Source organism: Aptenodytes patagonicus, chromosome Z (genome assembly GCF_965638725.1).
Source record: "Aptenodytes patagonicus chromosome Z, bAptPat1.pri.cur, whole genome shotgun sequence".
Classification (NCBI taxonomy): Eukaryota; Metazoa; Chordata; class Aves; order Sphenisciformes; family Spheniscidae; genus Aptenodytes; species Aptenodytes patagonicus.
Window position 1 is genome coordinate 28,112,910 of NC_134982.1, and position 18,564 is coordinate 28,131,473.

At 37.8% G+C, this 18,564-nt stretch overlaps 1 protein-coding gene across 3 annotated transcripts in view; it reads right to left on the minus strand.

Moving 5' to 3' along the window:
• Positions 1–18,564, minus strand: part of SV2C (synaptic vesicle glycoprotein 2C) — a 124,309-nt gene that overhangs the window by 47,043 nt on the left and 58,702 nt on the right. For all 3 annotated transcript variants that reach the window (XM_076362022.1, XM_076362023.1, XM_076362024.1), the window contains one exon: positions 8,331–8,482. In XM_076362022.1, coding sequence (XP_076218137.1) covers positions 8,331–8,482 — 152 coding nt within the window. The remainder of the gene's footprint in view (positions 1–8,330; positions 8,483–18,564) is intronic.

Genomic DNA, 18,564 nt, shown 5'->3' on the forward strand with positions numbered 1-18,564 from the left:
TTAATAAGCTCCAACTTCTTTTAAATCTCAAACAGTATTTTTCATTGGTTAGGGTATCCATAGATTCATGGATTCTGAAGACAGAAGATGTATCAGAAAGGCAATTGTATACAGAAGGCAAAATTGAAGACCTGCTCTTGGTTTTAAAATTTGGATCAAATGTTTCCTCCAAGTTAAAAAAAAAAATTTGATTTAAAATTCTGCAGATTTATTAGTGTATTCATGGGCTTTTTACAACTGGGAAAAGACATATGTAGCTCTTCCCCAGGCCATCTTCTTTGGCACCTTTCTTTGCACTGCACAACTAATAAAATTCAGAGATCTTCTGCAGAGAACAGAAGCTACTCTGTAATAGAAAATGGAGCCTTGGGCTCAGCTTTTTCCAAAGCAGCTGCTGCCATGGCTTGGATTTGTTCTGAACCACCATGAAAAGGCAGACTAGTAAGGAAAGGTTTGAGAAAAATAAGAAAAATAATGTTTTTTAAATTGAGAGTCCAGAATTTTCAAGATTAAAGAAGGAAAGACTTTTTCATTTCTCTTTCTACCAGTGCAGGGTTATTCATTAGAGAAACCTTCTGTCTTCCTTTTGGAGCTACCAACTAGAATAATTTGATAGACAGGCATTTTCCCACACGTGCTGGGAATGTCTGATGCTGCTCCTTTTTATTTTTCTTCTTCCCTTCCCTTCCCTTCCCTTCCCTTCCCTTCCCTTCCCTTCCCTTCCCTTCCCTTCCCTTCCCTTCCCTTCCCTTCCCTTCCCTTCCCTTCCCTTCCCTTCCCTTCCCTTCCCTTCCCTTCCCTTCCCTTCCCTTCCCTTCCCTTCCCTTCCCTTCCCTTCCCTTCCCTTCCCTTCCCTTCCCTTCCCTTCCCTTCCCTTCCCTTCCCTTCCCTTCCTTTTCCTCTTTTCCTTCCCTTTCTTTCCCTTTCCTTCCCTTTCCTTCCCTTCCCTTTCCTTCCCTTTCTTTAGTTCCTCCTTTTTTCTTTGTTTTCTTCATTTGCTCTTTTCTTGCCTACCCCAGCACCCACTGGAGCAACAACATCTGTTTAATAGTTCCCTGAGAACAGGGGTGGATGGGACATTGAGGGGGCATCCAGTGCATCCACTTGCTCCAAATCAGAATCAACGATGGCCCCTACAATATTCTCAAAATATGTTCATCTAATATTTTCTTAAAGACTTACAGTGACTGAGATCACTGCTTCCATAGCAGTTTTCTTCAGATGCTTAACTAACACACCATTAGAAAGTCTTTTTCATTATCTATACTATCTCCCCTTGACAGAAATTTCAGCTCATTACTTTTTGTCTTATCATCAGTAAGCAGTTTATTCCTTTTCCCTTTGCAGCTAATCATGCTTTTCTCCTATTTGCCTTCTGCAAGATTAAAGAAGACATTGCTGATGCACCTCTTGCATGACTAAATCATTGATGGCATCCTATTTCAGCATGTTCCAACTTCAAACAAGGAAACCAAACAGCCATCACATAACTGTTTTTCCTATTTCCAACTCACATTAATCAGGTGTTGGTGTACAAGGAACTGCAGTAAATCATCTCTGTAGATATGACTACTGAATATAGTTCCTTTCCCTGGGCACAGTCACTGCAGTGATGCAGCAATATGAAATCAGTCAAGTGTGGCTCTTTTTATTATAAATCATGTAAGTGCATCCTGGTCTTTTGATTGGATGGGTGCATTGCATCAGAGATAGTCAAAGTGCTCTCTGGGGACTACAGCAAAGGAAAGGTGGAAGAAGGAACTTGGTGACCCTTTCCCTAAGATGAAACTATGATTTATAATACATTTATAAGCTGCTGGGCACCTTGCTGCTGAGGAAATGCTGGGAGCAGCTGATGAAATAGCCATGAGTGAAACGAAGCGGTTCCTCTGATGCTCAGATCCACCTCTAACATACATTTCAGAATTTAGAAGCACTACAAGAAATATTTAAAATGCAGCGATATCTGTAAAACTAACAGCCACATATTTACAGCATCAACTTTGACACTTTGAAACATAGATTTGAGCAGACAAATTGTGTCTAAAGACGCTTTACAGATATTAATCTGTACAATCTCAACAAAGTAATTAATAGTGTTTTCTTCCACAGACAAGTAATAATGAGGTTAAGTCCCTAATTTTTCAAAGTAATAAAGAATTTTTTATGCTCATCCAGGTACAATCCCGATCTAGACCTTGAGACACCCAAGTTCATGGGTTACTGTTGAAAAATATGTAGCCTATACAAGCTGCTAGCAAAAAATCCGGCTTCTAGTCCTTCATCTTCTTAACAAAGCTGTTCGTTAACCTTTTAATTTCTACAAAAATAAATGCTGACAAACAGAAAAAGCTCCACTTTTTTCTTATATTATCTAAAACATATATCATGTAACATTTATGTACTGGGGAACAACTGTTTCACGGCATTCATCTTGGAATAATCATCACCACAGAAGACTAACCTTTTGAATCCACTTTGCTAATACAATAAACTCCTGTCTCCTCCTAATGGGAGGAGACCAGCAGGCTAGACTGAAATTTCTGTACGTCCATACTTGCAGCTCCCACCACTCAGAAGGGTCCAGTTCTGCTCATCAGAAGTGCTGGAAGATGGATGGCTCCTAAGATCCTTCTGCTTTTATTGCTAATCAAGTACTCACCATGCCCTATAACCCCACTGATAATACATGGCATTGGCATAGGATTTTTTATCCCAATACTGCTGCTGCCATGTGCCACTGAGAAATCCTTTAGCCCCCCCCCCAAAAAAAAAGGTAGAATAAGGGAGTTAAAAGTTTTTCTGACTTCATTGCCACTGAACAGTTTTAGTCCATCACATTCTCAGTTTAGTCTGCTGCAGGCTAAGAGATTAACTCCTCCATTAACACTGTCTGGTGCTGCACATGCTCTGAGATGCACAGTGAGCCAGTAGCTCTCCATGTCCTCACCTGCATAGCTCCTGCTTGCAGCTCTGCTTACCTCCTTGCCTATTTTACTACAGTGTAGATCACAATGGTTTCATACAGAAGTGGATTTTATTGCAGTTTTGAAGATATGTTTACCTTTTTTATCTACAACTGGATGACACAAGAACAAAGCAAACATGACAATAGAAAATACTACAGAAAATACTCTTGAGCCACCTACAAAAAGGTGACAAAAAGATCTTTTTGATTGCCAGTAAATTTAATTTCTTCAGGTGAATTTATCTGCTTCACCTCAACAATCTTCTGCTATAAACTGAGAAATGTTTTTCAGGCCACTTTGCAAGCCACTTAGTCAAAAGCAAAACAGATTGCTCCACCCTAACCACAATTACACTCAGTTAGAAACAGAAGCCATTTATGGACTCCTCTGCATAATGAAGAGACTTACCTACTTATGGAAAGTAGAATTAAGAACAAGCAACGGGTCTCCAGTAGTAGGTTTGGTGAATTTAGCGTGCTCCTAAACTATTGAGGACAGGCTGTGGTTTGATGTGCCCTCAAAAACCTCCAGTGATGGAGATTCTGTAACCACATTTGGCAGTTTATGTTAGTACTTTATTACATCTGTATTTAAAACTTAACTTCTTTCCTATCTAGACTAAATCCCAGTTTCTGCCATTTAAACTCACTTAAGGATATTAGCAGGAGAAAAGTAAAAGGCAAAGATCTTCAGAGAAAAGTAGGAGCAAATATATTTTACAGACCAGGAAAAGGATACAAAATTTCCAGTAGGAGACATAATTAAACATTTTTAAAATAGATTTTACCATTTATCTTTTAAATACAATATTTTGCAAGTCAAGTGTGAGGCCATTGTTTGGACACTTCTATGTCTGCATTTTTAAGTTCTGTGTTACTGTAAAAAAGTTATTATCTTTAAAAAAAAACTTTAAAAAGTAAATATTCAGAAAAAATTGCTTTCCTTAGTTTAGTAAAATCCTAATGACTGGAGTAGAAATATCATTTGTAATGTCCTCTTTCATTCACAGGACAAAATACCAGTTGTTTGCAGATGCAATCAAAAAATCTGCTTAAATAGCGGGCAAGTTAATACTTTCCTACTCGTACCTAGAGAGACACATTACAGCTAGGCAATAAATCTTCTATTCTGAAATTGAAAGCATTTTCCTTAGATTTCTTATTCCACTTCTTTCTCCTCCAAATTTGTGTTCCCTGAATGGTGCTAAATACCTCTCTTATGAACACAAGTAGCTGGTCCTCAATTAAGTGGAAAAAAGACTTTACTGATGACAAATGAATAGTTTAGATGAAGATCTGTTATGTGATTACACTGGTCTGAATAAAATGCTTACACTAAAGACTTAAGTTTGCTTTTTCCCTTGAGTCTGTTAGAAAGTAACGTTTCCTATTTCCTTGATTCTGTATTATTAATTTTGTAGTCTTTTAGTGAATAATCTAGCCAAATTTGATTGGAATTTAATGGATATATATGGAAGTAATGTCTCTGCCTCTGATCATACCGTGAAGATTTGTTCACTAAAGCTGTTTAACATGGTTGTCCCCTCTCTACCCTGGTAAATACCAGAAATGGGGGGCTAGAGTGTGGGGAAAGCTTCAGACTTCAAATGCAGCTTATGCTGTAGCAGCCTGGACACCTGGACCATCCTGGTCATACTTCTCATCACCTCCAGTTCCCTGCCTTGCAATCTAATTTCTTTTCAGCCATGTATTCCCCTTCTTATTCAGGAATAAGATTTACAAATCAATTAAGTCAATATTTGTTTGTCACTAAGCAAAATACTCTAGGGAATGTTGTGAATTCCAAAAGGTTTTTCTGTAGTTTATGAAGCCAGAAAAAGCTTGTATGCATCATATATGCAAACCATAAAACTAGACGGAATACCAAAACTGATAGGTTAAATACACTGAAACCCTTATCCAGCTTCCCCTGATTTTTAGTTTGGAGATACGGCACAATAAAAATAGAGATTGATTTTTAAAATAATGCAAGTGTATGGCAGGCAACAATTTTTTTTTTTTTAACTGATAATTTTATAACTTTCTTTTGGTTTTTTTTTTTTATTTAAAGGGCTAAAATGGCTAGAAAAACTTGCATAATTCTTTTTGATTCCTATCCTCAGACTAGCAGATAAACTTGATGTAACAAAATGGTAATATATCACTGTCTGGATTTTAAACTGAAATGTAATTTCTTACTCTTAAGATTCTTCATTATTTGTGAAAAATGAACCTTTTAAAGAATATGGTAATACATATTTGATGCATTTGAGAGTCTTTGAATTAATCTACCTTGAAACATGATGCTCAATTTAAAGTTGCATTTGCAAAATGATTTATAAAACAGTAATTATCCTTCCTATCCAACCTGACCTAAGTAGTGCATTTTCTTTGTAGCAGCCTAATCTGGGACTTTGTTAATTGGCAGCAATTAGAAGCATTTCTCTGCAGATGTTTCTTCTAATAGCTTTTCCATGACCTGAACTTCTCTTTCAGAGACCCTGAACAAGTCTACATCCATTTTCAATTTTCAAACAAAAGCCAACAGCTATAGACTTCAAGAAGCCCTGGGACAGAGATGCTTGTCTTCCAGGTGGTATTAGCCTTTCCATACGTGGTCACTGCAGCACTACATCACACAGATTCCTCTCTTAACAGCATGCTGATGCCAAGGCAACTGTTAGCTTCCCTTTATTTTGTGTTTCAGAGCGTTACTCAGGTTTCAGACGCTCCTGTGCTGCTTGAACAGAAACAGAGATAAACTGTTAAATATGGAGAATGTAATCTTTGTTTCCTCACAGAAAGATAGAGCTAAATGTTCAAATGCTAAACTTGTACAGTTTCACTGTCTGCCTTCGGCTAGATAACATGTACTGGTTGTGAATATAGGACTTTTTAAAGTGGCTTATGTAAGAAGCAATACAAATGAAATGAATACATTTGTAGAAGAGGGAGAAGAAAAATCTATGAAATTATTCTACTCTGTTGGCCTGGTATTTTTCTATTCATTTAAGAATAATTCCACTATGCTCAATGTCAGTTTATTGTTTTGCAACAGATGCAACTTCATTCACTGCCGTTGAGTAACTTCTGAATTCAGCTGGGAAAAATCAACTCTGTCTACTCTTCAGGTGAGAAGCAGAGACCTCAGAAATCCCTATGCACTATATAAATGAGCCTTAGAAGTGGGTGGGCTGCTTTGTTTATAATTATGTTTTGCTTCCTGGTTGGTGGAGATGTGAATGATGAGAAGGACTGGAAGTAATTTGGATAAAAACCTGTATCTTTCCTTAATTCTGGCAAAATAATTCCATGGTAACCATGTAGAAATTGTAAAAGATAAAATACTACTACAACAGCCTCCTCATGAACACACGTGATACAAATGGTGCAGCGACCTGCGCTGGTATTCACCTGGCCTGGAGTGTTTCCAGGAGGGTACAGTAATGTGTGACTGTGCTCTCCCGAGTGTCAGAGCTGCGTTTCCCCTGGGAGCCCTTGGCAATGCCTGAGAGCTCGGCACAGCATCATGACAATGAAGCAGTTTGCCCTTGGTCCTGAGATGGGGTGATTCCCTGTTTGTACTAGGAACTGACACAGGTTTTAAACTTCACAACATAATGAAAAAGTCTGATTTAAAGTGAAGACAATTTTAAGACCTCATTAAAACCCATAAATACATTCTGTTTAATTTTGCCAAAATGGTGTATAAATCCACTTCTTTTCCTCTGAGAAAGGATTGTTTCTGTTGTTTATAGCTTGCTTTTTAACCCTCCTTTTAGCTATTACAACTTTCCTGAAAATACTGCAAGGAGAGTGATTTATATCTGAAGAATACTGTCTTTTAAAATTGGGGTTTACATTCTTTTGTGTTAAGTGATTTCATAAATATTTTTGCAGAAGGACATACAAAAAAAAAATCAGTGTGGCATGGCTTTTTGTTGCTGATATTCTTCCACTACTAAAGAAAGAAGAAAATTATTCCCTTTAGTGCCACTGCTTTGGTATAAGGAAGTGTATTCATTGAGATATACTGGCATGTGATGTTTTAAAAGCACCTCAGTAAAGGTTATTGAGTTATTTATAAAATCTCCAATGAAATTAGACAACCTATGTAAATCAGTCTGTCATAATGTTTGCATTTTCCACTGAAAGATAAAGAAAATAAAAATCCATAGGAAAGCAAAAAGTACTTGGCATCCAGAGCAATTTACTAATTGGAAAATAAATAAATTATCCACATTGCGCTTTGTCAGCAAAAATTCCTCTCTTTGATTCCAGCAATGCAAAGCCAAAAGGCAAGGTTGAAGACATAGATTCAGGTTGTGTGTACTGGACTCTAAAATTAATTTTAATGCAACAGTCTAGATATTTGATTAGTCTGCACGATTGTAATTTATTTCTGGACATTACCACTTGCTAAATGTTCCAATCACTTTGGGCAAACCTTATGAAGTCCTCCTCTCTTTCACAATCCAGCTGCGATAAACCTCATTGCTTGGCTAACGAAAGCTGCTTTGGATGCCAGCTAACTCACAACGCTGCTTTACTTGTCTTGAGGAGTGCCAGGGAGAAATGCTTGCAGAGGCTGATTTTTAAGAACCCCTGAGCAGTCTCAGCAACCCTGGAGACCCGTGAGCACTTAACTCTTCTAAAAGGCAAACCCAAGAGACTAAGAATTGAATCTGTACCTCCACATAATGTTTAACCATGTCAGGGCAGTAAAGGGCTCTTTCACAAAGTGACTTATATTGCATGTGTGTATAACTTCAGCCATTGCAATCTTTCTGTCTTATTTGCCCTCATTCACCCCTACAGCATTTAAGTGCACTCTGTTCCATTTCTCTATTTCTACAACACTAAAAAGATCTACTAAGAATGAAACATTCAGCACAGCTTTATATTCAGAACTAGCACTGCAAACTTTAAGATAGTCCTTACTTTTCTTTCTCAAGAATGTATAATTGACATCTTATCTCTGTATCAAACAAACAAACAAAGCGAGCACAAATTTGACATCCAGCAATTTAAAATTTATTTTCTCGGATGCAAGTCTCCACATCACCTATTTTCTCCAGATTCAACAATAACACCAATTATATTTTCATGTGTCCAGGTTTTCAGTAATTTAGAGAATCTGACTAAACATGGGTATTGGTTAACTTTTGTGCCTTTTAATATATTGTTTGTTATTTAGGGTACAAGCTATTCCCATTATTTCCACCAAAAGGAATAAATTTTTTTCTTAACAGCACGGTCAGTATTTTGAGAACAGACATGAAGTCCCCTCTTTAAACTATACTTTAAGAGCTTTGCTTTCATACTGGAAGAGCTACAAATCACAAGGAGATGTTTTTCTTACCATAATGAGGAATTATTGCCCAAGCCATTGCAGAAGCGTAGATGCCTCCAATCATCCAAAACATACAGAGCCAACTCAGGTGTTCACCTCGTTTCTCCCGAGCAAGCACTTCCGAAAAATAGGAGAAGACTGTCGGCACAGCTCCACCAATCCTAAAAGGAGACGTAGATCATGGATTAAGTGAGAGATTAACAGCTAGTTGAAGTCTGAACAAGCCCATAGCTGCAGTCATTGAAAACCCAAACTACAAGCAGCTTTTCTGGCAAGAGTGTTTGTTCTCAAATTGCACCATGTATTGGGGAACTCTTGAGGAAACTTGCACCAGTTTGGACACAATTTTTGTCAAATATTTCGTTGAAAACTCTGTGTACAATTCATTACATTCAGTGATTCAAGGGGATTGCCAATGTGCCAGCCGCTGGAACAGAAATCAGCACAAAGCGTTGACTTCCACCGTCACAAAAATCCTGAAATGATGGCAGTCTACTGACAAGTGTCAAAATACATTGCTTTTAACTGAAAATATTAGTAATTTTTCCAAAGAATAATAGATATTTCTCTAAGTCTTACCTCTGATGCTTTAGGTAATGAAGAAGTAACTAAATGCCAACTATGTTACTAACACTTTTTATTTCACGCATATTTAAAAAGATGTTCTATTCAGTTGCATTACGTGATTTGCTAAGCCCATGCTGGTTTTTTACTTAAGTTTTTTTATGAAAAGCCTATGCATTCATACTATATTCAGTTTTCCACATGGTATAAATAATCACTGACTGAAGGTTAGTTGGGGAAAAAAAAAAGTTCAGTTTCATTTTACAAAAATGAGAGTAACTCAAATTATGTATCATTTTCAGCACCAGCTGCCAGATCATCTTTTACTGTCTTTACCTATTCACTACCAATGCAAGCTGTCAAATGTTCCACAACAGGACAAGTCCTTGTGGATTTTGTCTTTCCCGCTGAAGAAAATACCTGTGAAGCTTGAAGAGATATTCTCACATACCAGATTACATACTTTGAAGCAATATCTTGCATGGTTTGAATTTTTAACTGAATTTTAAAGATAAATAAATATTTATGCTGTCATGTGGGAGATGCCAAAATGGGAGCAAAAAGAAGGAAGGTTGAAACAGATTAAAACAAATATTAAAAAGGAAAACATGAATACAGAAATGGTATTTCACTCCTAAGACAATTCAGTGCCATAGCAATACAATTTAAGACATCCTCAGGTACAACGATGAAATACTGGATTGAGCTGTTATACTTGTTTAGGGATCTGCTGTTTTGTCACTTTCTTCTAGACAGCTCTTCATGAAGTACTGCTGGTCAACTCTTAGCTTTACAATGAATGTTTCCCATAGTTGAGCCTGCTAGCTTTTATCCCCTCTGCCAGTTCTGCAAAGGTTTATACCTCCATGAATTCTTGTTAGATATACAGCTAACAAGGGCTGTATCTCATTTCTTCTCATAGGTGAAAAAAATAAAAGCCTTCACTAGTGAACTGCCCTGTCACAGGCAATGGGAGACATTGTCCACGGGGATTCTCCTGTAAGCCCGGTGTGAGGAGCAGTGGAAGGGGCATGGCCAACCGTGGAATCACAGTTTATTTTGCTCTGATGGGGAAGCCCTGCTCCCTCAGTGGTGCTATGGACTCAGGGCTCTCCAGTTCCCAAAGTATAAGCGGATTACAGCTATGATTTCTTACCCTCCAGGGCTCAGGCACAGCTTTGAATTGCACTCCCACAATATTGCCCAAATACAGTACTCACGGATCTAATTAGAGTTCTTTTTCTAATGTTGAAAAGTGCTGATGAGAACTTACAGGTGCCCACTTTCAAGAAGACCTCAATTAACAGATTGCTCATGGCATGTAGGATAGTAACATTCATGCAACAATACTCTACCTAAAGAGAATAATTTTTGGTAAGTGCTTTTTTCTCTGATTGCTTTTGCTCATTAAGGAAAGTATAGTGAGTGGTAAGTAAATATATATTTGGTAATTTTCCTGTTCTATTATCCGATCTGTTCTTCTAAATTTACAATTTTCTTCATTTCATATGTCTTTTCATGAAGTACAGAATCTTCTATTTATTTTATAATGCAGTTACTATGGTAGTAAATATAGCCTGAAACCATCTGTGCTATATAGCACAATTAATAATAAATCACATTTAACACTTTAATAGTTTTCCTATTGCGAAGTGCTTGAAAACATTCTCTATAAAGGGTTTGTTTCAGGCAAATATAGTCCTTATGCTTATGAAATTCAAGACTCAACATATAATCTTCTTGAAATCCCCCTTAAATCTCCTAGGTTGGAATTCCGATGAAGTGGGTCTTGCAGAGAGTTTCCAATGGGTGGAGTTAGTCATGCATCCATAGGTGATACAAATCTTTGTGGGATGATGGTTTAGAAAATGGGTGGATGCTTCAAGTGGAAAGAACATACCCTGTCTTAATGTCATAAAATGTACAGAGATCCTGACCAAAGGCAGGAAAAAAGGCATCTCCTACCTGTCAGCACGAACCAACTGTACCATGGAGGACTGGAGGTTGATGCTGCTTTAGCATTTAAAAATTGATCCAGATGGGTTGACTCATATGCTATGTCCTAACGGTCCTCCAAGGCTACAGAAGAAGCATTGTCTGTACCAACCAATTTAATAGGGCAACTTTTCTAATGAATAGACCTTTTAGACATATAAGAGGAATTCTGGAGCCAGCAAACCAAAGTGTTTATTTAGGATATGCAAATAAACAGAAAAAAATTAATCAGCTTTGGAAAAAACCCAGTTTTTCTGTTTCATCTGGTGTGATTAAGTTGACATTTCCAGTGAGTACACCAACAGGCTAAGAAAACCTTAAAAGTCCAGATACGATGTTTGTATTGATTAAACAGTGAAAATAACTTGTCTACTGTCTAAAGAAGAAATAAAGGATGTATTTTCATCACACAGACAACAGCTGCTATTTAGAGTTGCAGATCTCTGTTTCATAGCAACTGTGTAGTAAAGTGTGTTGTGCACTTCTTCGTACCTTAAGAGTGTGAATGGAAAACTTGCTTCTCAGCTGGTTAAGTTCTTCCTTCTGGCCTCATGTAAGTGCGGAGTGATACTGCTAGAAGCTTTCAAGATACCAGTGCCTAAAAAGGTCTTCCTATGTCACTAATGCAAAGCTATTACAATCACTAAAAAACCTGTTATGAAAATCTTAGAGAGGCTAATCAACAGCTGATTTGAAGAAGAGAGTAGGGAGATGGAGAGGAAGCATCCTGCTGCAGAAGACTTTTCTTTTGCTCTTATGCTGAACAATCTCAGGGTGGCGGTAGCCATGCCTTCACTCCCTAAAACTTGCTCCCAAATGCAGAGCAAGTGACAGCAGAAAGGGAGAGCAGGAAGAGCTACAGCTGTTATCATACCAAACAACAATGAGGAAACTCCTTAAAAACTGTGTGGACCCAGAGAACGTTTTTAAGGAGCAAAGAACTTTCTGTCTGACTCCTGCAGAAATTTTAATGTGTGCTTGGTACCACAGCCATTTATTATTATAGAACTAATGTGGTATCTGGTATACTGAACATTGCTAGCAGGAGCATAAACTACCTCTCAAATACTTGGGCAAGAGAAGATCAGAGCAACTCTGACTTCTTCGATCACACTCTTGTGAGGATCTTTCACATACTTCAGCAGCTATTGCACATTATGAATTAATTCATCAAATGTTCTTATTAAAAAAACCCCACCATATCACCCAATAGCTGCAAGGAAGAATGCACTTTCTATAGTAAAAAAAATCCTAGGCTAGATCCCACCTTCACTTACACTCATATAAGCCCTTAATAATTCAGTGGCTCCAGTTGAGCCCTTCCATATTTACATGGAAGGAACAGAATTTGATCCTCAACATTTTTGTATTACAAGTTTGAAAGCAGACTGCCTCTTCAGTATCCCACCAACACTGTGTGGAATGGATGGTGGCATGCACAGGGGGGAATTCCAAATAAAATCAAAGGCAGAGTTGCCACAGAGTCTTATGAGGAGCGGCTGAGGGAAGTGGGGTTACTTCTGTTTGGAGAAAAAATCAATGACTGAACATGTTATTTGGTGCCCCAAAATTCTTATTTTACTCTTACTTCTTACTCTTTTTTTCAGGATTAGGTTCTTAATATCTTTCTAGCTACATTTTTAGGTTTTGGCTATTTCTTTCTGTCTACTTTTGCTCATATACAGACTCATACACACAGAGTCCTCCACTGTCTGGTACCTATGACCTGCAGCTGCATTTAGACTCTAAGTGAAAGCCATCTTCTACATAGTTCAGCTTCCACTCAGCGTGCATATGGCATGTGTTTTGGGTGGTAGGTCATATTTGCTCAGTTCTGTTACTTCAAAAAAAGAGTTGTACTGTTTCTTCTATTTATCCACAAAGAAGGGTGGCTCCTTATCCAACATTTTGATGCTTTTTTTTTTTATTATTTTAGATTCAAAAAGAACAACAGTTATTCAGGGGGAAATGACAATACAGAAATAAGCAACTGATCTAATCCCACTTTTCAGCAAAAGAAGGTTCAATTTATGACCCCAGAAAATCATCCAAACTGAAAGCTATGCTTTTATAATGTTATTTCTGTACACTCTCTATTCGTGTTTGTTCTGTGCAGTTATGGGGAGGGGGAAACCAAAAAGAGATTTAAGTGATGCACCCTAGGAGAGTAGGATTCAGTGAAACAAACAATAAGCTAAGGTACATTTGCGTTTTCTTTGTCACAAAGAAAGATGATAAATGTCTGCTAATCTACCTTCAGAGCCATGATTTGTCACAACAGGTTTTGGCAACTGCACAGTGTGACAGCTGGGATAAAAACACTTTGGTGAGGCATTCAAGAACCTCTGGCTTCAGCTAGAAGTCTTTGTTTATTTGCAGATTCACTAGACAAACAGGCTTGAAATGCAAAAGCATACAAGGAATAGAGATAATTAGGAAAAAAACCCTTACAGAATGCTAAATGCACAAGGCAGGATGGTGTTCTTCTGAAATACCTTGTCTTCTTCTCTTTCAAACTTGGACAACATCCAGACTAAAAATAAAGATGGTGTCTGTGTGAGATGGCATTTGCAAGTTGTCACCTTGTTATTTGCAATTTGTTAAAAAGTGATAGAGCTCAAAACACAGATTCAGTGTTACACTCCTGAGATTTGGAAACAGCCCACCACCCTTTGTCCTTCTGTCCAATTGCACCTACTCTTCCCTCTTCTTATTAACCTTTCTCTACCCCCACTACCACAATTCTCATTAAAAAACATCTCTGTTGTTTTCCTTTCAGAACTGCCATTAGACTGGTAAAGTATCTAAGAATGAGCAGCCAGATTGACCGGTTCTCCTTGAGAACTGTTGGATAAAGCCCTACAAAACTGCAGCACACTATAGACTAAGCTTTGCTGATCATTCTACCCATGTTTAAATACAAGTGCCGCTTTGGACTATGTAGACTAGAGAAGTTGTCTTTCTGGTACACACGTGGCCTGTATGCTATTAATAGCAAGAGAGTCCTTGTGATAAAGATTCACGTGATTATTTACTGAATTCTACAGTATTGTCAGTTCTGATGGAAGCTGAACTGATGAGTAAATAATTCATTCCCCAAATTTACCCAACACTATGTAAAAAAATCAAGCCAAATTTGATGTCAGATTCAAACATAAAATTGCAAAGAATTTGCCTGCAGTACTTGGTCAGCTAGATATGTCAGATAAATTGCTTTCAGATCTGCCAGTATTGATAATCACAATTTTTTATGAACATTTTCTTTTGCAGATTTTCTTCTTTTTTGTTGCTCTTTTCAAGTTTTTACTTTTTCTTTTGATTGCTTTCTGTCATGTAGGCTCGCTACCTTATTTATGTTTCCCTTGTCTAGTCTTTCTCTCCCTTTTGTATAATTTTCTTTTCCTCATAAGAATACTTTCCTCTTCTCCTAACAGTCTTAGGAAAGACCACTTCTCTCCCAGATATCCCAGGTTTACATCAGTCAACTTTTACCCACAGCTGAAGCTGCAAGGGCTGGATCAAAGCTATTTGGAAAGCTCAGCCCTTGCCAACTGCTTCCTTGGCTCAACTGAGAAGCGTATCTACCCTTTTGGCATACGCTATCAGCTTTAAAGCCAGTCACCTGCACAGCTATTCATTAGCTCACAGTGTAAAAACACTGATAGCCATGGGTGGGAGACAGCTGGGAGCTGGAGAGGAATTAGAGGTGGTAGGATTACAACCTTTTGAGGGTAAGAGGACACATAGGTGTTCCGTGAGAAAGAAGTGGAGCAAGTGGGTATGAAGAAGTAAAAGATAAATACAGCATGATACTAAATACTCATGACACACAATTACAAAAGCAGCCTGTTGGTCTAAATCTGAAGTTCCTGAAGGCAACTGCTTGTGTAGGCCAACCGTCTTGTGCTGTGTCCACGTGGTCCATATCTCTGCTGGAACATTTTTACAGTTGTTGTGCATATGGACGGCTTGCATGTTCTTCCTGTCTTGGCCATTAAGAAAAGGGGGATATACAACACTACACATAACGTACAAAAGTGGTAGTAAAAGTCAGCGTGGGTGGATTTGCACAGGCAATCACCTCAAAACTGCTAGTTACAAGAAACTTCATCCACAGCTTTGGATTTTTGCTAACTGTTGATTCCTCACAAGAGCGTGAAGAATCCAAGAAAAGATCTAAATGATGAGTTTAGTGCTACTACATTGACATCTGTACTCTTCAGTAGATCCCGGTAATGCGGACAGAGTACTGCATGTAGCTTTCGAGATATTTTCTGAGGAGGGGTTAAGAAAGCTGTCTGGAGGCGAGTCTCAGATTTAATGAAGTACAGTCTGAAGTCTTCTGGAAAAGAAACACTATATGATAGTAAAGCTCGAGAGAGACTCTTATTCACAAGGGGCAATGGGCAGGCAAAAGGCTTCCTAATAGTTTTTGGTTACGTAAGTTAACCATATCTTAGCTGTATTTCCTAACCTTTCTGTGGGTTTGGAGAAGAAATTTGGCCAAACTGGCAATTTTGGCAAATTAAAAGAAATCTCTGTAGTCTGGACATAATGTCTGGTTTGTAAAATAGGTTGTCTGAAGAATTTCTAAACTGTAGTTCATCTCAGGATATTTATTTCAGCTAGCTTTTTACTGCATGAAAACTGTGATTACTTTTAGAAGTAACATTTGGGCTGGATAAACATGATACTTTTTCCCAAACTGTATCATCTTTGGTTATTTCAAAGCAAACAAAATGAAATTTGCTGGGATAATACAAATATATAGTGCACTTTCAAGTACTTTATTCTAAATTGAGTTGTTGTACTTAGAAAAACTGCATCTAAAATTATCTAAAAGTATCAAAAATAGTAAACTAATAGCTTAGATTAAATAAATACAATTTTTTGTGATGGAGGTTAGATAAAATTCTCTAGCTGAGAATAATACTTCACAGCGGCAGTGTTGAATAAGCAACAACTCCAGTTCCATTCAAATTAACAGCAATGTTATGAGTCATGTTCTGGTATTAGAAACCTTCCTTTGGCAATTTCAAAGACAGATCTAACAAGGTGTTTTTTGATGATAATTCTTTGCACATTCCCCAATGGCTAATGATGAATATAGCTCACAGTTTCTTGTCTAGGTCTTTTTACTTTGTAGGAAGCCATGTCGAAAGCCCTCCTAGAACTTTATCATGCTTTTGGATTCAATTTCCTTTTGAGTTTTGATTTTGGATTAATCAATCGAAAAATCATAGTTATGATACTATTTTCTGTAAAAGAAAATGATTTTGCAGAGACTGCCCAATATTTCTTTATTCTTTTCACTAGCTTAAATTCACCTTTCAGACTTTCATATCCCTCAATGCCCTTTACCCAGAAATATCTTAACATTATTTATACTGTTTTGTATTCCGAAACACTTTTTTGCATGTAAAATTTTTACTAGTTTTAGGTTTTTCAGATGCAAAAAAAATTATTAGAAGGGATTTTTTTTCCCCTAAATAGTTTACTTCTATAAACACATTTTGATTGCAAGAGAATCTGAGAAGAATCTATTTTATAGTATTTTTTATAAATAAAATCTTCTATCAGACACTGGTTTTATTTTTCATGCTTCTTAATCTATTTTTATATTATCCAGAAGACAACAGACCAGTTTAAACTCTATACACCTAAATGATTTTATATCTTTTGAATACTTCTTCATATTTTATTGACTTTTAATTATATGAAATTGTCCAGATAACTCTCTGCCCCTTCAGAAAGCTCTTCTCCCATCTGAGTAACAATACTATTTTGCTGTTAAAACATATCATTCAGTTCTTTGCTTAAAATTATTCCTATTTCATATCTGGGCTCTTTGATTCACACAAAATTACTGGAACAAAGCCTTCTCCCTTGGTAATAGGGATATATATTCAGTGTCTTTCAGTAAGAAAGGGGAACTGGCATCTACTCTTCAAAGACAGGACCTCTAAAATGAGGAGAGGTTATAAAGAGAAATTAAGTTGAATTTCTATTCCCATTCAACTGACACAACTTCTTTTTCATTCGAGCAAGACGTGGGACGTAGTAAAGAATGCAATAAATGTTCAAGATTTAATTCAAACCCTTTAAGCAAATTTCCTGTCATAATGCAAGAAGATATGGCTTCAAAGCTGGCACAAATATCTGGGAGTTCTTCAGTGAGCGATCCCGAAAAGAGTTTGCCTTCTTGCACATCAGCTGATGCAAATTATCTGGAAGCAGAGACCTGTAAGATGCATGCTGTAACAGTAAGTATATTTGTGCCCAGCTGTTTAAAAGTGAAAAGATTTTACTTTGCTGCCTCTGCAGCTGGCACGTTCTAGCCTCTCCTTTCTTGGTGCTTGGCATATGATGTGTCTGTTGCTGTTACAGCTGCTCTCAACATAGGACCATATCCAAAATGGGATCAAAAAACAGAGGAAAGGCAGATGTTACACAAATACCATCTTGACTATAGCTTTTAAGTGAAAAGTAAGCCTTCTCTGAGAGCGAGTGAGCAGATGAGAAAGAAGGGCTCCAAACATGCAAAGTCTGGTGGAAAAACTTCATCATCACAGGCAAACAGTGAGAACAGAAGAAGGAAGAGCTTTCCCTCATCTAGAGAGTATGAAGCACAGATTCAGTTCTAGAAACCTTGTGGCTTTTATGATGCAACTCTGATACCAGCTGAAGGATGTTACTCTGGGGAGAAATTCGGTCTTTGAAGAAAACAGCAAATGAGAGCCAGTCATTAAACTTTCTCTGCAGTAATTGCCATGAGGAATGACTCTGAAGCTCATGCTGTCTTGTGTTTTTTGTGGTTGTTTGCTTGTTTGTTTGGGGGGGTTAAAATGTAGTACATGGTGGCAAATTATCTATCATCTATTCATGCAGCTCTCAAAAATGAGGTAGGAGGACTTTGGACACAGTGGGGACCCACACAGAGGTATAAGATACAGATATGAAGGGCCTGCTCCTTCAAAGACCAGTAATCATAAGCTGGGTACACAATGGAACGTGCTTCCCAATCCAGGACATACATCTATCACGAGCAAAGCTACAGGCACTGCACATTACTGGAAAAGCTGCTGCTACGGGTGACGAGGAGACCCTGCAGGCAGGTTTGGCACAAGGCATGACAAATACAAATTTTGTCGTATGCCCCAAGAGAGGCAATCTGAGTGAAAACCAACAGTGTCACAAACCTGTCTGTCAAAAGACAAACCTTAGGGGCACAAGGGTCTGGTACTGCCCCCATGAATTGGGCAGGCTAAACAGCAATACAACAAGCTTCTGAACTTTGACAGGGTCATGGAAGAGTGAAAATGTCAGGCAACATGATCTATGTTTCTCTATGGAGAGACAAAACATAGCACCTGGAACTGATAGAGACCCATGTTATGAAAAACATGTAAAGAAGCTGGATTGGATTTTTTGTTTTGTTTTTCTAAGTTTTTTTTTAAGAATTAGAACAGTTGCCGTTTCCTCTTGATCTCTTTTAGAGTCATATCGGACAATTTGGTGACAGATTGGTGGAGATTCCTCTAGCAAAAGGACTCTTCACATTTCCTTCCTCTCTCTCCTTGCCCTTCCATCCCCCTTCCTAAACCAGTTTAATAGTACTTAGTGCTACAGTAATTTCTTTTTGGTATGGGTGTCTAGCCCTACCCTACTTCAGACCAGTTCAAGT